The following is a 21,002-nucleotide window of genomic DNA, read 5'->3' on the forward strand; positions in this document are numbered from 1 at the left end:
TTTTTTTTTTATTTAACTATGTGAAACCTGTGTATATGAAACATTCAAAGTAATTACTTTATTGATATTTCTGTCAAACTCTTGTGTAACATTGCACAATTCCAGTTATAAATGTTACCGCAAAGCCATTTTTATGTCACAAATTGTATCTGAGTTACACAAATTTTATAATTTAGGTGTTGATGGCTGAAAAAAACTGAGCTCCGGGTGTTCTGTTTTGGCAGAGTTATGGATATTTGTTGAAAATAATTTTAAAAAGTATATTGCCCATTTTAACTAATTTATTCTTGTACGTGGTTATAATGTTTTATTAACATGGAATTTTCAGATTAAATTTTCTGAGTAAGCATTTTCGGGACAATTCTATTCAACTGCCATATGCCATTTGTTCTGTAAGTAATAGTTTTCCAACCATGTTTCAAAATGTGTTTTGAATCTGACTAACACTAATTAAGTGCAATAGTTCACATGGTGGTCCATAGATGTATGTTGAAAATTTGAGCTTAGAATGTTAACTTTGGCAAAGTTATGGACATTTGTTGAAGTAATGTTTTAAATAAAAAGCAGACTGCCTAGCTTAACTAACTGATTGTTGTACAACACTATAATGTTTTAACGTTGCAGATTGTTTTTCTGTATCTTTTTCTTGGCCCTTGTCCTGCTGACCATCAAGTTACTGCCACTATCCATTCATTCCCTATCACGGGGCAAGAACAATTCATAATGTGATCATGACACAAATAGCCATAATGGGTGTTTCTATTTGGCCCTGTCCTTGTCCTTGACTGATGTGGGCATCCTGTGCTGTCATCCTGTCATGTGCACATACACACACACACACACACACACACACACACACACACACACACACACACAATCACATGCATGCACACTCACACACTCTCACATGCAGACACACTCAGATGCATTCTGTCCTCATGTTTCAAAACTTTCACTATGTTTGGGTCTTGTGAGGTCAGCAGATATGTGTGGAGTCCCACAATTGCAGATCTGTACATATAATCAATTTCAAGGAGCCTCATCCCTCCTTCAGAATGGGGAATATATAATCTTGGTATGCACTGATTTTTTATAAATCATTTGGTGAGTGTGAAGCATCCTTCTTATTTTCCTATCTAATCCATCCAACATGTTTTGCAGCCAGTCAGTCACTCCAAAACTGTAAGTTAGGACAACCAATTTGCTCTTCCTGTCCTAACTTACAGTTTTGGAGTAACTGACTAGCCCTGAAACGTGTTGGATAGATTAGATAGGAAAACAAGAAGGGTGCTTCATGCTCACCAAATGATCTATAAAAATCAATGCATACCAAGATTATATATATATTCCCCGTTCCAAAGGATGGATGGGCCTCCTTGAAATTGATTATATGTACAGATCTGCAATTGTGGGACTGCACACATATCTGCTGAACTCACAAGACCCAAATGTAGTGAAAGTTTTGAAACACGAGGAGAATAAATCTAAGATGGCTTCTCTGCTTAATCTCGCAGAAGCTTATCGGCGTCACTCAGGAATGGAAATCAAACCAGAAGTAGATAAAAGTCAGGCAGCAACTGAATGTGCAAAAACACAAAAGAAAGAATATAAGGTGAAGGATCAGATGAGAAGGCAAGAAATGTGAAAAAAGATAAATATAGTTGTAAGTATAGAAAACTTCTGGAAGAACCTCATGTTGATAAGGAATGAACACAGGAATGGTTAAGGAGAGGCAAATTCAATCAAGAGATGAAAGGTTAATATTGATGGCCCAAGATAGTGGGCTACGTACACGTTGGTTTATAAAGTCCATTGAACATGTGGGAGAAACAGACAAATGTAGGTTTTGTAAAACCGAATTGGAAACAGTTGTACACCTTGTTGTTGGTTGCAACATATTAATGGCAGAAGGACTGTATACTCAAAGGCATAATAATGTGGCAAGACTGTTGCAATGGGGATTGTGCAAACATTATGGTACTGAAGTGGTCAATAAACAGTGGAAACATGAACCACAAAGCATCATAGAAAATGAAGTAGTCTCCATCACGTGGGATCATCCCTTACCAACAGTTCAAAAGATAGATGCTAGAAAACTGGATATAGTGGTCCAAGAAAAGAAGACAAGAGTAGCATTGATCATTGAAATTGCCACACCCAGTGACTACAGTGTCTTGCATACAGAGAGACACAAAGACATAAAATATCAGAATCTGCAGGCAGAAATGAAAGCAATGTGGAAGAAAGATACCCAGACAGTTCCAGTAGTAGTAAGAGCAATGTGTCTTATAAAAAATAATTTACAATTGTATTTAGATATGTTACCAATACATGTGATTCCATATGAACTGCAGAAGGAGTCATTACCAGGCACATTGCGAGTGCTGCAAAGACCACTACTGGATGACATCAAAGATTGAAACAATACTAATTTCATGAACTTTAATCATACTTTGACTTAGGAATGGGGTCCATTCCCGTCATGATATTTGAAACCCAAAAGACTTGGAGAAATTAAAAATGCACACGCACACACACACACACACACACACACACACACACACACACACACACACACACACACACACACACTCTCTCTCTCACATGCAAATACACTCAGATGTATTCTGTCCTCGTGTTTCAAAAATATCACTACATTTGGGTCTTGTGAGGTCATCAGATATGTGTGGATTCCCACAATTGCAGATCTGTACATATAATCAGTTTCAAGGAAGCTCATCCCTCCTTTGGAATGAGGAATATATAATCTTGATATGTATTGATTTTTTATAAATCATTCGGTGAGCATGAAGCATCCTTCTTGTTTTCCTGTCTAATGTATCCAACACGTTTTGGGGCCAGTCAGTCACTCCAAAACTGTAAGGTAGGATAAACAATTTGCTCTTCCTGTCCTAACTTACAGTTTTGGAGTGACTGACTGGCCCCAAAACATGTTGGATAGATTAGATTGGAAAACAAGAAGGGTGTTTCATGCTCACCAAACGACTTATAAAAATCAGTGCTTACCAAGATTATATATTCCCCCTTCCAAAGGAGGGATGGGCCTCCTTGAAATTGATTATATGTACAGCTCTGCAATTGTGGAACTGCACACATATCTGCTGACCTCACAAGACCCAAATGTAGTGAAAGTTTTGAAATATGAGGAGAATAAATCTAAGATGACTTTTCTGCTTAATCTAGCAGAAGGTTATCGGTGTCAAGCAGGAATGGAAATCAAACCAGAAGTAGATAAAAATCAGGCAGCAAATGAATGTGCCAAAAAACAAAAGAAAGAATATAAGGTAAAAGATCAGATGAGAAGGCAAGAAATATGGAAAAAGATAAATATAGTTGCAAGTATAGATGGAAGAACCTCATGTTGATCAGGAATGAACACAGGAATGGTTAAGGAGAGGCATATTCAAACCAAGAGATGAAAGGTTAATATTGCCGGCCCAAGATAGTGGGCTGCACATACATTGGTTTATAAAGTCCACTGAACATGTGGGAGAAACAGGCAAATTTAGGTTTTATAAAACCGAATTGGAAACAGTTGCACACCTTGTTGCTGACTGCGACATATTAATGGCAGAAGAACTGTATACTGAAAGGCATAATAATGTGGCAAGACTGTTGCACTGGGGATTGTGCAAACATTATCATACTGAGGTGGCCAAAAAACACTGGAAACATGAACCACAAAGCATCATAGAAAATGAAGAAGACTACATCACATGGGATCATCCATTACCAACAGTTCAAAAGATAGGTGCTAGAAAACTGGATATAGTGGTCCAAGAAAAGAAGACAAGAGTAGCATTGATCATTGAAAATGCCACACCCAGTGACTACAGTGTCTTGCATACAGAGAGGCACAAAGTCATAAAATATCAGGATCTGCAGGCAGAAATGAGAGCAATGTGGAAGAAAGATACTCAGACAGTTCCAATAGTAGTAGGAGCAATGAGTCTAATAAAACATAATTTATAGTTGTATTTAGATATGTTACCAATCCATGTAACCCTGTACAAATTGCAGAAGGAGTCATTACTGGGCACACTGCGGGTGCTGCGAGGAGCACTACTGGCTGACATTAAAGACTGAAACAATACTAATTTCATGAACTTTAATCGTACTTTGACTTAGGAATGGGGTCCATTCCCGTCAGGGTATTAGAACCCAAAAGACTTGGAGAAATTAAAAATGCATTCACACACACACACACACACACACACACACACACACACACACACACACACACACACACACACTCTCACACACTCTCACACTCCTACAGCCATTGCTTGTATGTTAACCTGTAGTGGAACAGGAGCGAGTCTGCTGAGCAGGGCCACAAACTCCTTCAGACCAGAATGGCTGTGTTGGTGTAAGCTGCTTACTTCTGTCTCCCCTTCCCCCAACCATCTCTTCCAGTTTCTGAACTCACATTCAAAATCAGGTAATTTATTCCACTACTACACAAAAACATGGGGAACTCAGTGGAATTTTGTCATGACATTTTCAGAGCAGTTATTTTATGGACCCTTCTGGCCACCTGTTGAGTGTGATTGCTCTTTCTTTTGCAAATGTTTTGCAGTTTTTGCACATCCTGTTTTGGATCCATGTTGTACTGATTCAACTATATCATGTTTCAGGTAATGGTCCGTAGATGGTTTATTGAAAATTTGAGCTGAAAATGTTATGTTTTATAAGAGTTAATTTTTTTTCTTGTTTTACCAGCTTTTTGGCAAAGCGATCATATTTACAGCTTGTTTTCATAGTCTTGTTTTTTTTGCCATTTTTGTGTTGGTATTTTTCTGCTTTTTTGTTAAAAAAATATGTGGAAGTTGATTTCCATGCCATTGAAGGTAAGCCAGTGTGAGTGGTAGCTAAAAACGTTTGCCAGTCAGATGTTGAAGATCATGAGGGAGAAGGGATCTGAGGCGCAATAGGAAGTGGACGTGGCCTGTTCCAGCTTGCTCTGTGAACATACTTGATGTACTGGTAGCCAGTAATCTGACTGGTCAGTTTTCCTTGTTCATGTTATGCTTAACAGTTAACATGGAGGTTCTAAAATTTCATGACACCATCCCCCACTCTAGAATCATAGATAAACGTACTAAGCTGGGCATAAATCCCTACGTCACTCGATGGGTTGCCAACTGGCTTAGTGACAGAACCCAGACTGTAAAAGTAGCCAACACCAAATCCAGCTCCAGACAAGTGACAAGTGGAGTATCTCAGGGTTCAGTCCTGGGACAACTCTTGTTTGGCATCTACTTCTCTGAAGTATAGGCCAACACTAAGGGTCTCTGGCTAACAAAGTTTGCAGATGACTGCAAACTGGGAGCCAGTATTGAATCCCCAAATGATGTGGATATTCTACAAAAGGGCCTTACGAAAACAGATGCTTGGTGCCAGAGCTATAGGCTCAAGCTTAATGCCAAGAAATGTATAGTTAGCCCATTTGGGAAAAACCATGTACCCATGAATTACCACATAGGTGGCAGTACACTAAACACCAAAAGTGTGATGAGAGACTTAGGGACACAGGTGGACAGTGGTGTCACCTTCGATAACCACATCACCATAACAGTCAGGAAATCCTTCTATGTGGCACACCTCATCACTAAGGGCTTTTCATCCAGAAAAAAGGAGGTCATTGTCCCACTGTACTCATCCCTCATTAGACCCATTATAGAGTATAATGCCCCATTTGGTATGTACCTCGCAAGACATCTGCAACAGCTGGAAAGGCCGTAGAAATACCTCACTAAAAGAATCACAGGCCTAAAGCAGATGCCATATGCTGACCATCTAAAATAACTCCAGCTATACTCTGTGGCATATCGTCTACTCAGAGGCAATCTCTGCTTAACATACAAGGCCGTGTCAAACCCTGAGCTGTTGGACATGCTACACTTAAAGAAATCCCAATCCATCAGAGCCACACGCTCCAAGGATCTAAACCTTGTCATCACAATGAACAAAACATGCTGGAAGGATAGGTTCCTGACCCAGGGACTCCCCATACTCTGGAATAGACTGCCCATACATGTCAAGCAGAGCACCTCCTTGGCCCTCTTCAAAAGGAACCTTGATGACTGGATGGGAGATAAGAAATTCACCCCGGGGATCATGTCAGTCACCCTGCTAGACAGGGGCCCAGGGAAGTAAATATTGTGGGAAGAAATATCCAGGGAATTGTTATGGCTAGGCTTGTATAGGCCCTAGGGCCAATAGCCTAGTACCAACCTATGAACCTGTGACTACCTACTGACTGTAAACCATGGAACAGGTTTGATCCAGTGTCCCATAACCAGCAGAGCATTCTGCTGTAATAGAAAAATAGTGCGAAACTGAACAATCCATGGTCGTACAAACCTGAACAATCCATGGTCATGCAAAACTGAACAATCCATGGTTGTCTTCTGCATGATGGTAATAACACTTCTGCAATTAATTATGAACCTAAGCAAAAGGCTTAACAATGCTGCACCTTCTCTTAACATTTAATTGTAATAATAATAAAAACACATTCCTATGTTTCACACTTAGTAAAACTGGCAGGTATGTGGAGTGAGAGGAGCAGGTAACTTATCATCTTATGAGTAATGAAGCGCTTCACTTCAGGATGAGTATTTGGAGAACCTGAAGACCAGTTTGAGGCACCAAATGCTGTACTATGCTGGAACTCTTGGATTTTGAAAATATATTACTGCCCTACCTTTGCATTAGTAACAAGACCTGAAAAGTGAGCTGAGTAGATTTCTAATGAGAAAGCCCACCTACTTAACCATTTCATTTGTATTTGTCAGAAAGGTTCATATCTCTGGTTGCTAAAATTGAGAAAATCATAAACCACCCAAATTCACTTTTTTTTTACCTTTTTTTAATTGATTGTTTAAACCAATCAGGCCAGAGTCTGAAGGTGCTACAAGACTGTTATGTAAGCTTTTGCACACCATCTTTTAACTATGCTGAGTAAGGAAAGTAAATACCCCAAACTGCATATAAAGCCGACAAAGAACACATATTGAATCCATCCCTCCATCTGTTAAACATATTCCTTGTGTTGTCTTTTTTACATAATATGTGCTAAAAGTCAAATCTAAAAGTACTGAGGTAACCAGCAATACAGTTGCACTGATAAATACACAAAAAGAATCAGTCATGTGCAAAGTATTGAACCTGCAAATATCTGAAATGCATTTTATAGGCTCATAGGTAAGTACTAGACCAGCTGCCCTTGAAGGCCATTTTAAGCCTAGCCAGTTTCCCTTTTTGTGCTCGAATTAAGCTAGCCATTTGGTTAGAGACTGGCCTTACCTATGCCATGATTGATAATTATATATTACCCCTAATGAGAATAACTGGGATCATACTATAGATAATTTGAGGGAAGCCATGCAAGAGATAAAGCATTTAGGAGTTGCCTCTGTCCATTAGTAGTACAGAAGGCAGTCCTGGATTAAATTTTCTGTTATCCATCCACAGAAATAAGCTGTGCTTGAATATGGGCAGAGATAAACTTTGTTTTATGTGGATGGGGAGTCTGTTCCAGAGCAGTGGTATCCTTTGCGAAATATACCTGTCCCTCCAAATGATTCTGTTGATGCTGCAGGTTCATATCCCTAGACCAGGAATATCTGGTTTTCAGCCATTTATTCACTTTTTAGGAATTTAAAAAATGTATAAAAATTCAGTGTTGAAATTCTGATGACTGTACTCTTCTGAAACTCAAATCTTCCTCCTATCTGGTTCATACATTTTATATTCTAGTGAAGCCACTTTCAGGGCCTTACGACATAGTCAGTGTATATTTTCTGTTATGGAAATCCACTTAATTCATGTTGAAGAGAAACAGCTGCTTTATAAACCTTTGTAGTATCTGGATCACTAGAAGCATTGCTTTGTGACACACCATTTGCAGCCTTTCTGCACAACAGGCTACTACCATGCAAAGGAAGAAAACAGACAAAAAATATATGCAGTCCGGCTGTTACTGCATACCCTTTTGTATGCTGCTGTATCTTAAGTGTAGATGCCACGGTTTAGGCAGATTGTGAGGATTTTGCAACGTTTACTTTTTCTAGGCTCTAAAGAAGAGAATACATATGTTATTATTCTTTTTCACTCCACATGACAGCACTATTCCATAGCTCTCAACTTTCCAGATTTTCACAGACTGTCCAGACTTTTGACTCGTTTATTTGGTCTGTTTCTCATACAATTGTAATTTTCTGGCAAATCACTGGTTTTCATACTTTATATCCTTCAGAAAATTCATGCTAATGCAAAACCTGTTATTCTATCAACTTTCTAAGTTTCTAAGAGCAATATTTAAAAAAGTGTCCTTATTTTTGGCCTTTGTCCTGCCATTATTTGTGACTTTGTCCAGATTTTTTGCTGTAAGAGGTTGAGACATATGCCATTGACATAGTTATAATGAATCTTCTTGGCTGCTTTAAGATCACAAGACACAGTCCTATTTTCAGTGTTTTAATAATGTAGGCATACATAGACAGCAATGTCTTCTGATTCATGAGCGTAATAAGTTTATTATAGTCTAGGTATCTAGGAAATAAATCACTATAATTAGTATTGTAAATATTTGCTTTTCATTAACCTAAACTAAATCACTTTTCAAAAGTATCATATAAAAGGGACATTGTAATAACATATATTTCTTTATCATCCAGAATGCAAAACACTTCGAGGCAAATTCATCGATTATTTTCAGGTGTTACTTAGTGTTCCAACACAACTGCCACATAAAAAAGCACTAGAGTTGTTTGAGATTTCGTCTAGAGATTCTGAATAGCTATATTGCTTTCTTACTCCTAGCTACACTTTAGATGTGGTTACAAATTAGCCTTTATTAGACTGATAATCTGCTGTAACCTGTTTTGTTTTTATACATTGTAACCAATTACAAGGCCATCTGTGACTAATAATCTGTGTGACTGATTAAGAGGTATATATTGTAACTGATTATGAGGCCACCTGTAACTAACGGAAGGGTGATCCTTTGCCATGGCTGCATACCTCTCAAGTGTACTTTATTATGAGGAATGAACTTCATTTGGGGTCTTAAAAAGTTCATGTTCCTCAAGGTTCCACATAGAAAGGGTCTGTCACATATTCAGTGTTAGGAATTTTTGACTGATATCTATGGTAAATAGAAATTAATCATATCAGTTCATTAAATATTGTTTTTATAAGTAAAACCAGCATATTTTGACCATCCTATGACCTTCCTAGTTGAAGTTGTTAGTAAGTTGTTAGTATGTGTTCCACATTTTGCCCATTCTTTCCACATTATGAGGGATGGTGTTCCTCATTTTGGAGATGTTAGGTTGGGAGCTGTGCATGGCTGTACTTATTTTTATTCAATTATATGAACTATAATCACATTTGTCATTCTCACTGATGCCTCCATTTTATTTTTGGCTAGTGATCATCTCACGTTTGAGTAATCTGGGAGTTTGTTTTCATATCCTTGCCTTATGTGCACATAAAGTGTCTTAGTCCTTGTTGACCTAATTTGTAGGCAGTACTTTTCTTTTGTTTTTTAGCTATGGTTATCTTTTTTGCTGGTTAATAAGCTATGTTGCATTAGACAAAGTGCATGTAACAATTTATTTCAAGTGTGGAAGGAAGACTGCATGTAATTACCTTAATGGTGCTCTTAGATATAACTCTTTTGAAACATAACATCTCATTTATTCAGTTTTGTTTATTCTTGGATTACCCAGTTAATCCAATACAGGGTTTTGGGAGAGCTAGAACCTATCCTAGCACTCTGGGGTGTAAGACATTCAAACTCATCCTGAATCTCAGGCCAACCCATCACAAGATACACAACAACTTTCACTTTGTGTGGCCACCTACAGACATTTAGAGGATTGTCAATTCACCTATGGCACATTTTTTTTGATGTTGATAAAAAAAAGGCACTAGGCTGAACAGCAGACATGCACAGGCTGTGCCGACTTGGTACAGAAGCCATCTTAGCCAAGAAGTGGACCAGAGAAACAAGTGCTGTGAAGCAGTAGCCTCATAGTACTCTAGAAACTTCCTAACTTACATACCCCCTCCTAATAAATGCCCATGATACATAGGGATACAATTGGTCTGGGTTGTATAACCAGGCTTATAAAGGCCCTGGTGGTCGTTTGCCTAATACATACCTATGAATTCCTACACCACTGTACTTGCCTACATAAAATCTTTACAACTGTTTAAATTGTATTTGTTCGTGTTCGCCAGCGAAAATAACCATGCTGAATGAATGCAGGAAAATTAGCAATGTGAACCTTTTTTAATCCAACTAGATACAATTCACTACAATATTTTTGTGTTCTCATTGAAGGAACTGCCGAAAAGAACAAGAATAACACTGTTTGCCTGTCCTCAAAATATAAATAGATTAATAATTAGGGACACATTTAATGATTTTACATGAAGAATGTTTGTAATTAAGGACCCTGTGCAACCAGGACTTCAATAATACTACACTGTGTCATTCTTCTAACATTACTGTTACTAAAATTTGAAAGATTCACATTAATGTTTATCATTTTCCATGGACTGTTTATCGTTGGTGTCTCAAGGTACTTACTAGGCACCATTCTGTACATACCCTTCATGCGGTTAGTGCTGACTTAAAGTACTTACCAGGTGACATCCTGTACATACTTATTATGTAGCTCACTAGTGCTAACTTAAGGTATTTACTAGGTGCCATTTTGTACATACCCATCAAGTGGTTTACTTGTGTTGACTTAAGGTGCTTACTAGGTGACATCCTGTACATATCCATCACACAGTTTGCAAGTGTTGACTTAAGGTACATACTAGGTGGCATCCTGTGCAATACCCATCATGCTGTTCCCACATATGTTCCTCATTCTGTTTAAACACTACAGGTACCACACAGATTTTATCAACTGTAAATCTGTATCCCTCCAGTAATGTGCCTCTGGTCAGCTACCAGGTCTTCTGTCCAGTAAAGTGCCACTGATTCTGATACTGGATTATTTTCCACACATCATTGAGTACAATGCCCTCTTTGTTATGTACCTAACTGGGTATATCCAACATTTGGGACATCCACAGAAGTTCCTAACTAAAAGAATACAGGGTGTAAGTAACATGCCCTATACAGACTTCCTCAAGGCCCTATCCCTATACTCTGTCTGCTACAGGCTGTTGAGGGAAGATCTATGCCTAGCATACAGGCATTGCCAGACTCCGCTCTGATTGACCTCCTGCATATCCACAAAACAAACAGCTCCAGAATTGCCCATTCTAAAGGCTTAAACTTTGCCTGTGATATAAATAGGATCATAAATAGCATCTGTGAGAGAGACGGGTATGTATCCCACAGAATACCCCACCTCTGGAATACACTCCCCATCCATGAGAAGTAGAGTTCTTCCCTAACCCAATTCAAGTATAACTTGGACAAGTGGACGGTGAACAAGAAATTCATCCCTGGTTTGGCACCTATGTCTCTAATGGACACAGGCAGCCTGTAAATGTTTAATCTCCCAAGTCCCTGCTTATACTTATCAATGGTACCAGAACTTGTCAGAGATTTGAGATGCATGTCTAGGCTTAAAAAGGCCCTTGTGATTGTTAGCATAGTAAACACCTATGAGCATCACTGATTCTGATATTAGATTATTTTCCACTTAACTCCTCAAAGCCTGATACTTTAATACTTACCCTGTCTCACATACTCCTCTTTAAAAGGCCACTCTTTTATCATATACTTATCTCCAACAATAATAATGTTCCTGTATCACTGTCAGTGGTTAGTGTTATTTTATAGCTGGTTTTGTCCTAACAAAATGGCCTAGTGAAATATTCTCAGCAAACCCACTATCATTGTATAGTCCTTTCTTTCTATTCAAGCTCTTGTCTCCATTCAGATTAACAGTACTTTAATTCATCTGAAAATCTCTGTAGAGAGTTTTGGTACATTTTCAGTAACTTCCTTCAATTTGTGTTCTTTAGCATCGCTAGAATATACTCCAATAAACACTTTCTTGTTACATATACAAATAATGGTCACATGAGATTTTTTTTTAAACAGGTAACAATTTGCAGTTTCACTGGTACAACATATAACATACTTGTGTTTGGTTCTGGTAGACTAGAAAGCTTTGGGTTCTATTCCCACTCCAGCTGATTGGATTGTTGACACCTCAGAGAAACATTTGTGGAGGGGGGAGAATGCTGCACTCCTGTTTCCTGCAAGTGTTGTTCTTTGGATGAGATATTAAACTGTAGTCACATCTGCTTGAGCTGGTGGTAGCCCAGGTGGACTTAAAAAATATCATTGCACCTACTGAAAAGAGTTGGGGAAGTTACTTGATACCCTGGAAAAATTTCCCCTAGTATTAGAAATATCACATTGGGTCTCCCCTGAAAAGAGGCCACTAGCCTAATTAGAATACTCGAGTTAACAAAAGATGAATAAAGATAAAATGTACTGGCTGAAATAATAACTTTTCCAGTCACTTATTTGTCAACCAGAGGTGTTCAACTTCCTATGAAATCTAATCTGCACACTGACTGTGAATGGCAACTCTAATTCAGTTTAGTCCATCAAAGATATTTGAAAGCATGTGCCCAGTGATTCACATAGCTTTTATGCACCCTAATGGGACTTAAAAGTAATAAGGTCACAGATCTGTTCTTGTGCTGGCTTCTGCTTACCCAAACGTCTGCAATATAATAAGCAATATGATGTTGGGGCCAGTTAAACACATTCCAAAAAAAAAAAAAATAAGGAATAATTTCATGTAAACCTGACATTATGTACATTGAACAGCATCAGATGTTACAAAAACAGCGAAACATGCAATGTTAGAGAACATTTTCAAAGGAAATAAATATATTCAAAAATATTAATAAGTGCTTAATATTAAGATGTTTTTTAACAAAGTAGCTAGAAAAACAAATCCCCAGATCCTATCTGCTCACTTCTGTAAAACCTTAGAATAGAATTATTGATAAATTACTCCTCTTTAAACCAGAAAAAAATCTTCACAACTTCTACATTGGCAGGAAAAGTTAAATGTTTTGCAAAGCCTACTAGTTTCATAATGTCTTAACACCACTAAACTGACTGCTGTTGGGAGTGGGTGGGAGGTTACCTTGCCCACTTCTTTATACCACCCACCTCCTGGATTATTAAATTTATAAGGCCACTCACCATTTGGACAGAAAATACAACTGCTCATCAAATACTTTGTAAAAAAAGCAAGGGACAAATTTTCTGAGCAAAACGTTCATGCCTTGAAAACTAAATAGAGTAATTTAAGTAAAGTTCATGGTATGAACAGTTGCTGCTATTGATAGTGTCAGATGATGGAATAAAAAGTCTGAACTAGTTTGCAAATAACTGATAAGCAATTAGAGAAATAGAAACCAGTTTGTTTTCATGCTGTATTTTTGTGAGAAGGAGGGACTTCGAATTCTATAAAAGATTATTTGTTTTGTGCCAGAATCATTTGGGATTATTTAACAGTCTAGTCTGATACTCCATAAAGTAGCTGATCTTAGTTTGATGAATAATATGTTGGAATGAGAGCATGTTGAATGTTCAGACATCTGAAGAACCTTACTATCATGCAAATGTGAAGCAGTTTCAAAGTTTACCATTCATTGCAAATCATACGCTGAAAATGATGACCTGAAAAACCACACAAAAGCACAAAAAAATCTTATTTTGTACGGGAGCAAGCCTCCCCACATCTCCTGACTGGGAGGCAACCCCCTCCCTGCTAAAATTATATATACCAACTCTGCAGTCTCACCACAGTGAAGAAAAGTGGAACCTCCTGAAAAGTGCTCTACCAGACTGCACAATACAATAAATTGTAGTAAAATTCACCACAACATTAAATTCATGCCATAAAGCTGCACAGAAAATTAATTTATTTATTTAGTAATATTTTATTGACATTTGATTACTAGGAATGCCCTACTGGGTAGGTGCCCATTTTCAGCAGAGGCCTGGGGAGAAAGACTGCAAAGTATTACAAAAACATTTTAAAAACTATAATTTTACAATCTTCAAAAATAATGCAAAAACATATAAAGCTTAAATAATTATACTAAATTAGACATAATGTGAAAACACTGGTTAAGAATAGATGAAACTTATATGGCAATGATTTTAAGTATGTAACTGTAAAGTAAGTCTGACATTTTGTGACTGCACTCTTCAGAGCACTGCCATAGAATCACCCTTTTCTGGGACAAAGCAAAATCTTAAAGTAAAAATCAGAGACATCCCTGAAAATCAAAGACAACTGACAGATATAAGTTGTAGCCATTCTGATTAGTACACATTGTCGTGTTGCACTCATCAAGCCCCTCTTCTTCACATTAGAATGTTCTTGCTGTTGATGGATTAAGGTAAGGGGAAGCAGGGCAAAACCCTCCCCATATGATTGCAGGGTGTGCAGTCCCCCAGCAAAATGCCCTAGCTTGTATTGCTTTGAGAGTGCCTGCTTTCAATAATAGCCATTTTCGATGAGTCAGGATGCAAGAAGTTTACCTAGATTCTTCATACTCCAGTTTGTTTGTGTATTTTGCACTAGACAAACATAAGCAGACAGTCTATTCTAATTTGCAATTATAACATTCAGCTTTGCAAAATGTGTGCAGATTAATTATGCAAATTAAACTGTGCTTTTCTGATTCTATTTTTTTTTTGTGTTTTTTTTTTTTCCAGAATGTGGTTATGGTAATCTCTGTCTGGGACCATGATAAAGTGAGTAAGAATGAAGCCATAGGCAAGCTTTTTCTGGGTTGCAAAGCAACAGGCAATCAGTTACAGCACTGGTCGGACATGCTAGCCAATCCCAGAAGACCTATAGCACAGTGGCACACTCTTCAGCCTGCGGATGAAGTGGATAATGCAGTTGGAATTAAAACCAGATTTAAGATACCATAAAGAAGACTGGTAAAAGGACAGCATAAGGATGGCCTTGTTTTGGTAAAACTAAACTAAAGACAATCCAGCTTCCTGGCCATGATGGCAAACTTTAAGTAAAACATCTCTGCAAGGAGTGGCAGAATGTCAAATATCTTTCTTCCAGCTGCTAAATATTCATTATTAGTCTGTGGGACTAGTACAGAACATATTAAGACAATTAACACTTCAGCAGCAATGTAACTATTTGGGCTGTAAATCAATAATTATTTTATAAAAATGAGTCTTTGGTGAAGATTGCACAGTTGCCTTTCTAAAAAAATCTTGGGTTTCAAATGTGGTGTGCACTTTAACAAATATATATACCTCATTACATCTCAGGTTGGTACACAGGTTACATCTACAGCATCTCGTTTTTCTGTAAAACCTCTTTACCTTTCCTTTTAATAATGCGTTGCAGCATATATTTTTTCCCTGCTTTTTGTGAAGGCATTTGAGGTCAATCTGCTGTAAAACATATCACTGTCATATTCTTACCTGCAGTTGAAGTTTGTCATCGTTTTATTCCATTGATAGACAGTGAATTACTTTTAGACTATTTCTATCTACGTCAGGAGCTATGATGGGAGGGATCTCTTGGTTTGTGGGCTTTCATCTTGCCTACTGAACTGCTGAAATAAGTTGAATGCTGCAGCTCTGTCTTAAACTACCATAAGGAGACCATCCCATTGTACTTTGAGTCTACAGAGATTTTCAGCTCCTCACTTAAAGCTTAGTCCACATCTTCAACTATAGGTTTTATGTGTTTTCATTACCACTACATCCACAATGTTCACTTATCTAACATCAGCATTGTGAATGAACCAGCTCCTCAGCTTATTACAGGGGAATGCTTCTAGGAGGTCCTTCTCCTTGGATGGCCCATGTTACCTTCACAAAGAGTTTGCAGCCTGGCTTCTCAGTTTTTGTACACACATGCTTGTGTTACTTTCACAAGCAGTTTGCAACCTGATTTCTCAGTATTTTTACCTGCACACTTAGTTACTTTCATAAGTAGTTTGCAGTTTGGTTTATCAGGTTTTTGTACTCACACACGTTACCTTCACAAGCAGTTAAAAGCCTAGCTTCTCTGCTTTTGTAACCGCATGCTTTCTTCCAAATGTGAGCATTTCTACTTGCCAAAGATAAATTGGCAGAATTATATTTGGTAAACGCTAATACAGTAAAATTATCGTTTGCCAGTTTTTGGCAAGAGAAATTGTAGAAGGAAAAAGGAATTAGTGTTTAGAATGTGAGGTTCCTGTTACACTGATGTAATGCTCATGAGAGGCTATTGTCTCAAAGTTCCATTTAAAGGCCTTTGCATTCCAGGCTTTTTTTGCACAAATGCTTTTTGCCGTGACTTTATTAGTGCGTTGGTCTGCTTTTGAAGTAGTTGACAATTTCCCTTGCTTCTGTCAATGGAGAAAAAGACCACGCAGTTTGGTGTAAGCCACCTGCAACTGCTGGAGTCTGGTTTCTTCTGTGTCATTTTCACTTCTCCCTCATTAGCAGACATTTCTTTTATCCATGCTTTCAACCCATTAAATCACTCATATTTTAGATTTTTGTCCTTCTTCTTCTGAAAACAGATAAGATTACAGATCTAATGTCTGCCACAGATATGTTTTAAATGCAAGATGGAGAGTTAGAATAAAAAGAATCCTATCTCACACACAGGATGCTTACAAATGTTTCTTACACTTACAGCACTCGGTGTTGTTGAACGTGCTTTGTATGTGCATGGTTTTCTCTTGCTACTTTGTACATTTTATATCAACCTGAATCAGTATGTGTGTATGCACTTGTATGTTCTGAAGAGTTTCATTAGTTTTCTGGTAAGTGTTACTTTTTTTGTCCATCTCTTTCTTTCTTTCTTAATTCCACTACTTCTAAAACTTAACACTGAAAGGAAATGCTAGCAGATGTACAGTGCTTGTTATGTTCTGTTCTCTCTGTAGTTACTGCCATGCTGTACAGCTTTGAAAGTCACTTTATAAACTGATATAGTAGTAAAATGGTCATACATGTAAATTTGTAGAGTATGTCTCCAGTTTTTGGAATTTCAACATGGCATTGGCATCTTGGTTTAGCATCTTTTTACTGGTGGTATTTAATTATGCACTCTAATAATGAGAATATGACATAGTACTGTCACATAGCAGTTTGATATACATATTTTTCCAATACAGTCAAACCCAAGTGAAAAGGGAGCATGCTTCACTTTGTTAAATATATTGTACAATGACTGGAAAGTAATTACTACTGATTTGGGAAACAGTGGCCTTAAGTGGTGCAGATGGTGATATAACCAGATCTTTGTTGGGAAGGTCCTTTGTTCACTTCCCAGCTAAGATAATTCCTTAGTTCTTACTTCTATGTGTGTGTGTGTGTGTGTGTGTGTGTGTGTGTGTGTGTGTGTGTGTGTGTGTGTATGTATGTATTGCTATCTATATATACAGGTGAGTTCCATTAACCAGAATAAAACACTTATGCACTGAGCAAAGTACCTCTGTATGACAAACTAATGTCTTTAATATAGAATGAAGTTTTAAGCATCTAATTTAAAAACAAGTAAGGCAATCAACACATTAGCATTGACTTTAAACCTTCACATGTTTATTACGTCCTGCACATTATGCTGATGGAACTGTAGAAAACAAATGCATTATCACCAAGATGACAGATTACAGGCTCACCAAGATGACGGATTACAGGACAGCACCTGATGATAATATGTACCACATGGCCCTGCGTAAATGAGAGTCAGTCATGACACATGTGACTGTATGGCTTGTGAGACACATGCTTGGGAGAAGATTATAAGACATGTTATCTGGTAGGAAAATATTAGAACTTATGCTACATGTTACATGTACAAAGTGATGATGATCATACTATATGGTTTTAGTACGGAGACATCAAGAAAGCACAGTACATTCATATCTTACAGTTAGCTGAATTCACTCATGCAACATGTCCCATTTTTTATCAAATTGAGACAAATGTAACTGTCTTCCTTGTCTTAGAACTATCTGAATGTATGTGAAATGATTGCTCACACTGATACCAGAGCTGCTCCATTGAGGTTAGCTTTCCTCCTTTGTATTCTCCTCTTTTTGATGTTCTGTTTTCACCATCAGTATGAGCAGGGAGTTACCTTTGTTTCCTCCATAGATATATACCAGACTCCCGTTAGTAAACATAATGCATGATGTCACCTCATGACTGGAATGACCGCCAGGCCACCTTCTTCCTTCTACTGTTCAAATGTCACAGCTGGCAATGCTCTTTTCTGTCAGCACACTGTTATCCTAGTTATTCAACATTCCCAGGGAACAGTGTGTGACAACATCAGCCACGCCTACTCAAACCTGATTTGTTGGAATTGCAAGCAACATCACTGGCCAGGGCATTTGTGGGAGCTGAAATGATTTTATACATAAAACAGAAGTGTGCCATATATTCCAATCAAGGGAGATTATTTATGGCATCACACAATCATGCATGTACTACTTAGCGAGAATCTTAGCATGTAGCCATCAAATATATCCTTCATATATTTACCTTTCTGTCTGTACTGAGCACACCTCTATACCAGATGCTAGTGGAACTCTTACATAATTAATATTTTGCTGTATTACTGTTGGCAACCACAGCTGTCACACTATAAATAAATGAGATAAAATGAGGATTTGCCAGTTCAGACTAGGACAAGGAAAAATGCACAGTTGAACATATTAAGATACGTATTACTTCATAAGTGAGCATTGACAGATGGTGCATGCATGCACCAAATAGTCTCTTTATGTAAAATAATGAATTGATAATAATTGCTTTTGCACACTTTTGTACATGTTTTTTGCATAGGTGAAGCCATTGTGTTTTTATTTAATTCTTTACACCAGGATAAACTACTATTATTCAGATGTTTAGATTCCGAATATATTACTTTTCTGCAACCAAGCAATTGTGCAGTAATTTTATAGTCAGCATTTAGCAATGAAACAGGACTATTGTTACTATGACATGAGACCTAGAAGGTGTCAAGAAAGCACCGTACATTCATATCTTACAGTTAGCTGAATTCACTTGTGTAACATGTCCCATTTTTTATCAAACTGAGACAAATGTAACTGTTTTCCTTGGAGTATGATGATTACATTCTGATATTCCAAAGACAATCCAGTTAAGTGCTTCTGTAGCTTGAGACCTGATCTTAACAATTGTTAAGCACCCCTACTTGTGCCGTTAAAATCAGATATCATGCTAGGCAGTAAAACCTGCCAGTACTGGCCAGCAAACAGCAGCAGCAGAATTAAAAAGAGCATTTTTCTGCCTGCTGTCTGTGCCAGTAATTCATCCATGGCTTTCTTACCTTAACGTAAGATGTGTTATACTGCCTTTTGACAGTACTCATTAAGTGCTTTATGGCTTTGAAAGTTGGTAAAACATTTTACCCTTTTTTTCTGTATCTAGTAGTTTATGGAATAGATGAATGTCTATGCACAACAAAGAATTATGATCGAATCTCCAATCATAACCCTCCATTATGAGTTCTTTACATTGATGCCAAGATTCCCTCAAGGGGAATTTCTTGGCATCCATGTGTTGAACACTTATACTGTGGTTATGATAGGAGACCCGGTCATAATCCTCAATGTAATGCATGAATCACCCTGATTGTGCTCTAAAACTGATAAAAAAAACATGTTGTAGCGAGAATCATAAATAAAAAATCTTGCTATAAATGCTTGTTTTCAAAAGGCTGTTGCTGCCACAGAATTACAGAAACCTCAAGAAACAGATGGCGTTCATGTAGGAACAGAACTGGAAACCAACTAAGAATTAAAGCTCCAAAAATGTTAATGCTCCTCACATTGCCAAAGAAATTACATTCAGAAGTGAAGTGTACTTTTCATCAGTCAATAGTCTTAAAGGTTGTCATAGAACATGCCACACAACCTCTTTTTGTTATCGTTTTTATAGGGATAGTATCATGTAGGGGCAATAAAACTCCCCTTATTGCGAAAAATTACCATTGGGATTCCATTCCTATTTGTAGTTATGTGTTCTTGAAATTAATTTTAAGAAACCCACCTCTCAGGCTTCACTCTAAAAGTAAATTTCTTAGCATCTATTGTTGAACGCACAGTAATCTGGTTATATCTGGAGATTCAGTCATAAACCACTATGTTTTGGATCATTCATTTCTTTGAACAGTAGTTAAAACACTAATAACAATTAATGTGCAAGATTGCCTACATTTCTTACAATGAGACAGTTGCATGAGTGACTTTTAATATATTTTACTTGCCCATCATCATTAGGTGTTTCCTTTGGGAAGAAATATAGCTGCTTTGTTAACCTCCTCTAAGTATATGGGCATGGCTGTAAGGGGTCTGTGGACCTCGGCAGCCTTCGGGAGGTTTGAGAAAACTCAACTTGCAAAGCCTAAGAATGTTGAACCAAACCGTGCAGTTACTGTGAAGTTCCAATAGAACAGGGCAAACATTGCTCTACTTATTCCCACTTATACCCCGAATTTGGACAAATGTTTTTAACTTATTTCTCTCATATGTCGCATAGCTCGTACCCTTTCTCAGAAACATTTTTAGTCAATATTTCCCACACCAATGTTAGGTCTATGAGCAATGCTATAAGAGTACAGACAATTGTTGTAAGCCAAGTATCAGTAATACAGCCATGCACCATGTACTGCCTCCCTAATTTGTACATATAGCTAAATATTACTTGCATGGGTCTCTACATGGACCATAGTTTTTATTTGCTTTCACAACTTTTACTTAGAAAGTTCAAGGCTATAGAGTCATGTGACCATTACACCTTCCCAGTCCCTACCCTAGACTGTACTTATCCTCTCATGGAGGGCTAGGCCAGTAAGGCCCAGCGTGAATCTACGAATATCCTTCCAATTATCCAGGCCCCATTGGAAGAAAGATAGTGTACCTTGCTGCTTTATCTGCAGGGAGAATCTATTCTA

The 21,002-nt window shown here is 37.7% G+C and overlaps 1 protein-coding gene across 5 annotated transcripts in view; it reads left to right on the forward strand.

The window, feature by feature from the left end:
* The window catches only part of LOC122791593 (synaptotagmin-2-like), a 535,724-nt gene extending 518,708 nt beyond the window's left edge, over positions 1 to 17,016 (forward strand). For all 5 annotated transcript variants that reach the window (XM_044059368.1, XM_044059372.1, XM_044059370.1 and 2 more), the window contains one exon: positions 14,759 to 17,016. In XM_044059368.1, coding sequence (XP_043915303.1) covers positions 14,759 to 14,980 — 222 coding nt within the window. In that variant the 3' untranslated portion in view covers positions 14,981 to 17,016. The remainder of the gene's footprint in view (positions 1 to 14,758) is intronic.
* The last annotated feature ends 3,986 nt before the right edge of the window (positions 17,017 to 21,002 follow it).

This window comes from Protopterus annectens, chromosome 17.part0 (assembly GCF_019279795.1).
Source record: "Protopterus annectens isolate FY-2018-M chromosome 17.part0, PAN1.0, whole genome shotgun sequence".
Classification (NCBI taxonomy): Eukaryota; Metazoa; Chordata; order Ceratodontiformes; family Protopteridae; genus Protopterus; species Protopterus annectens.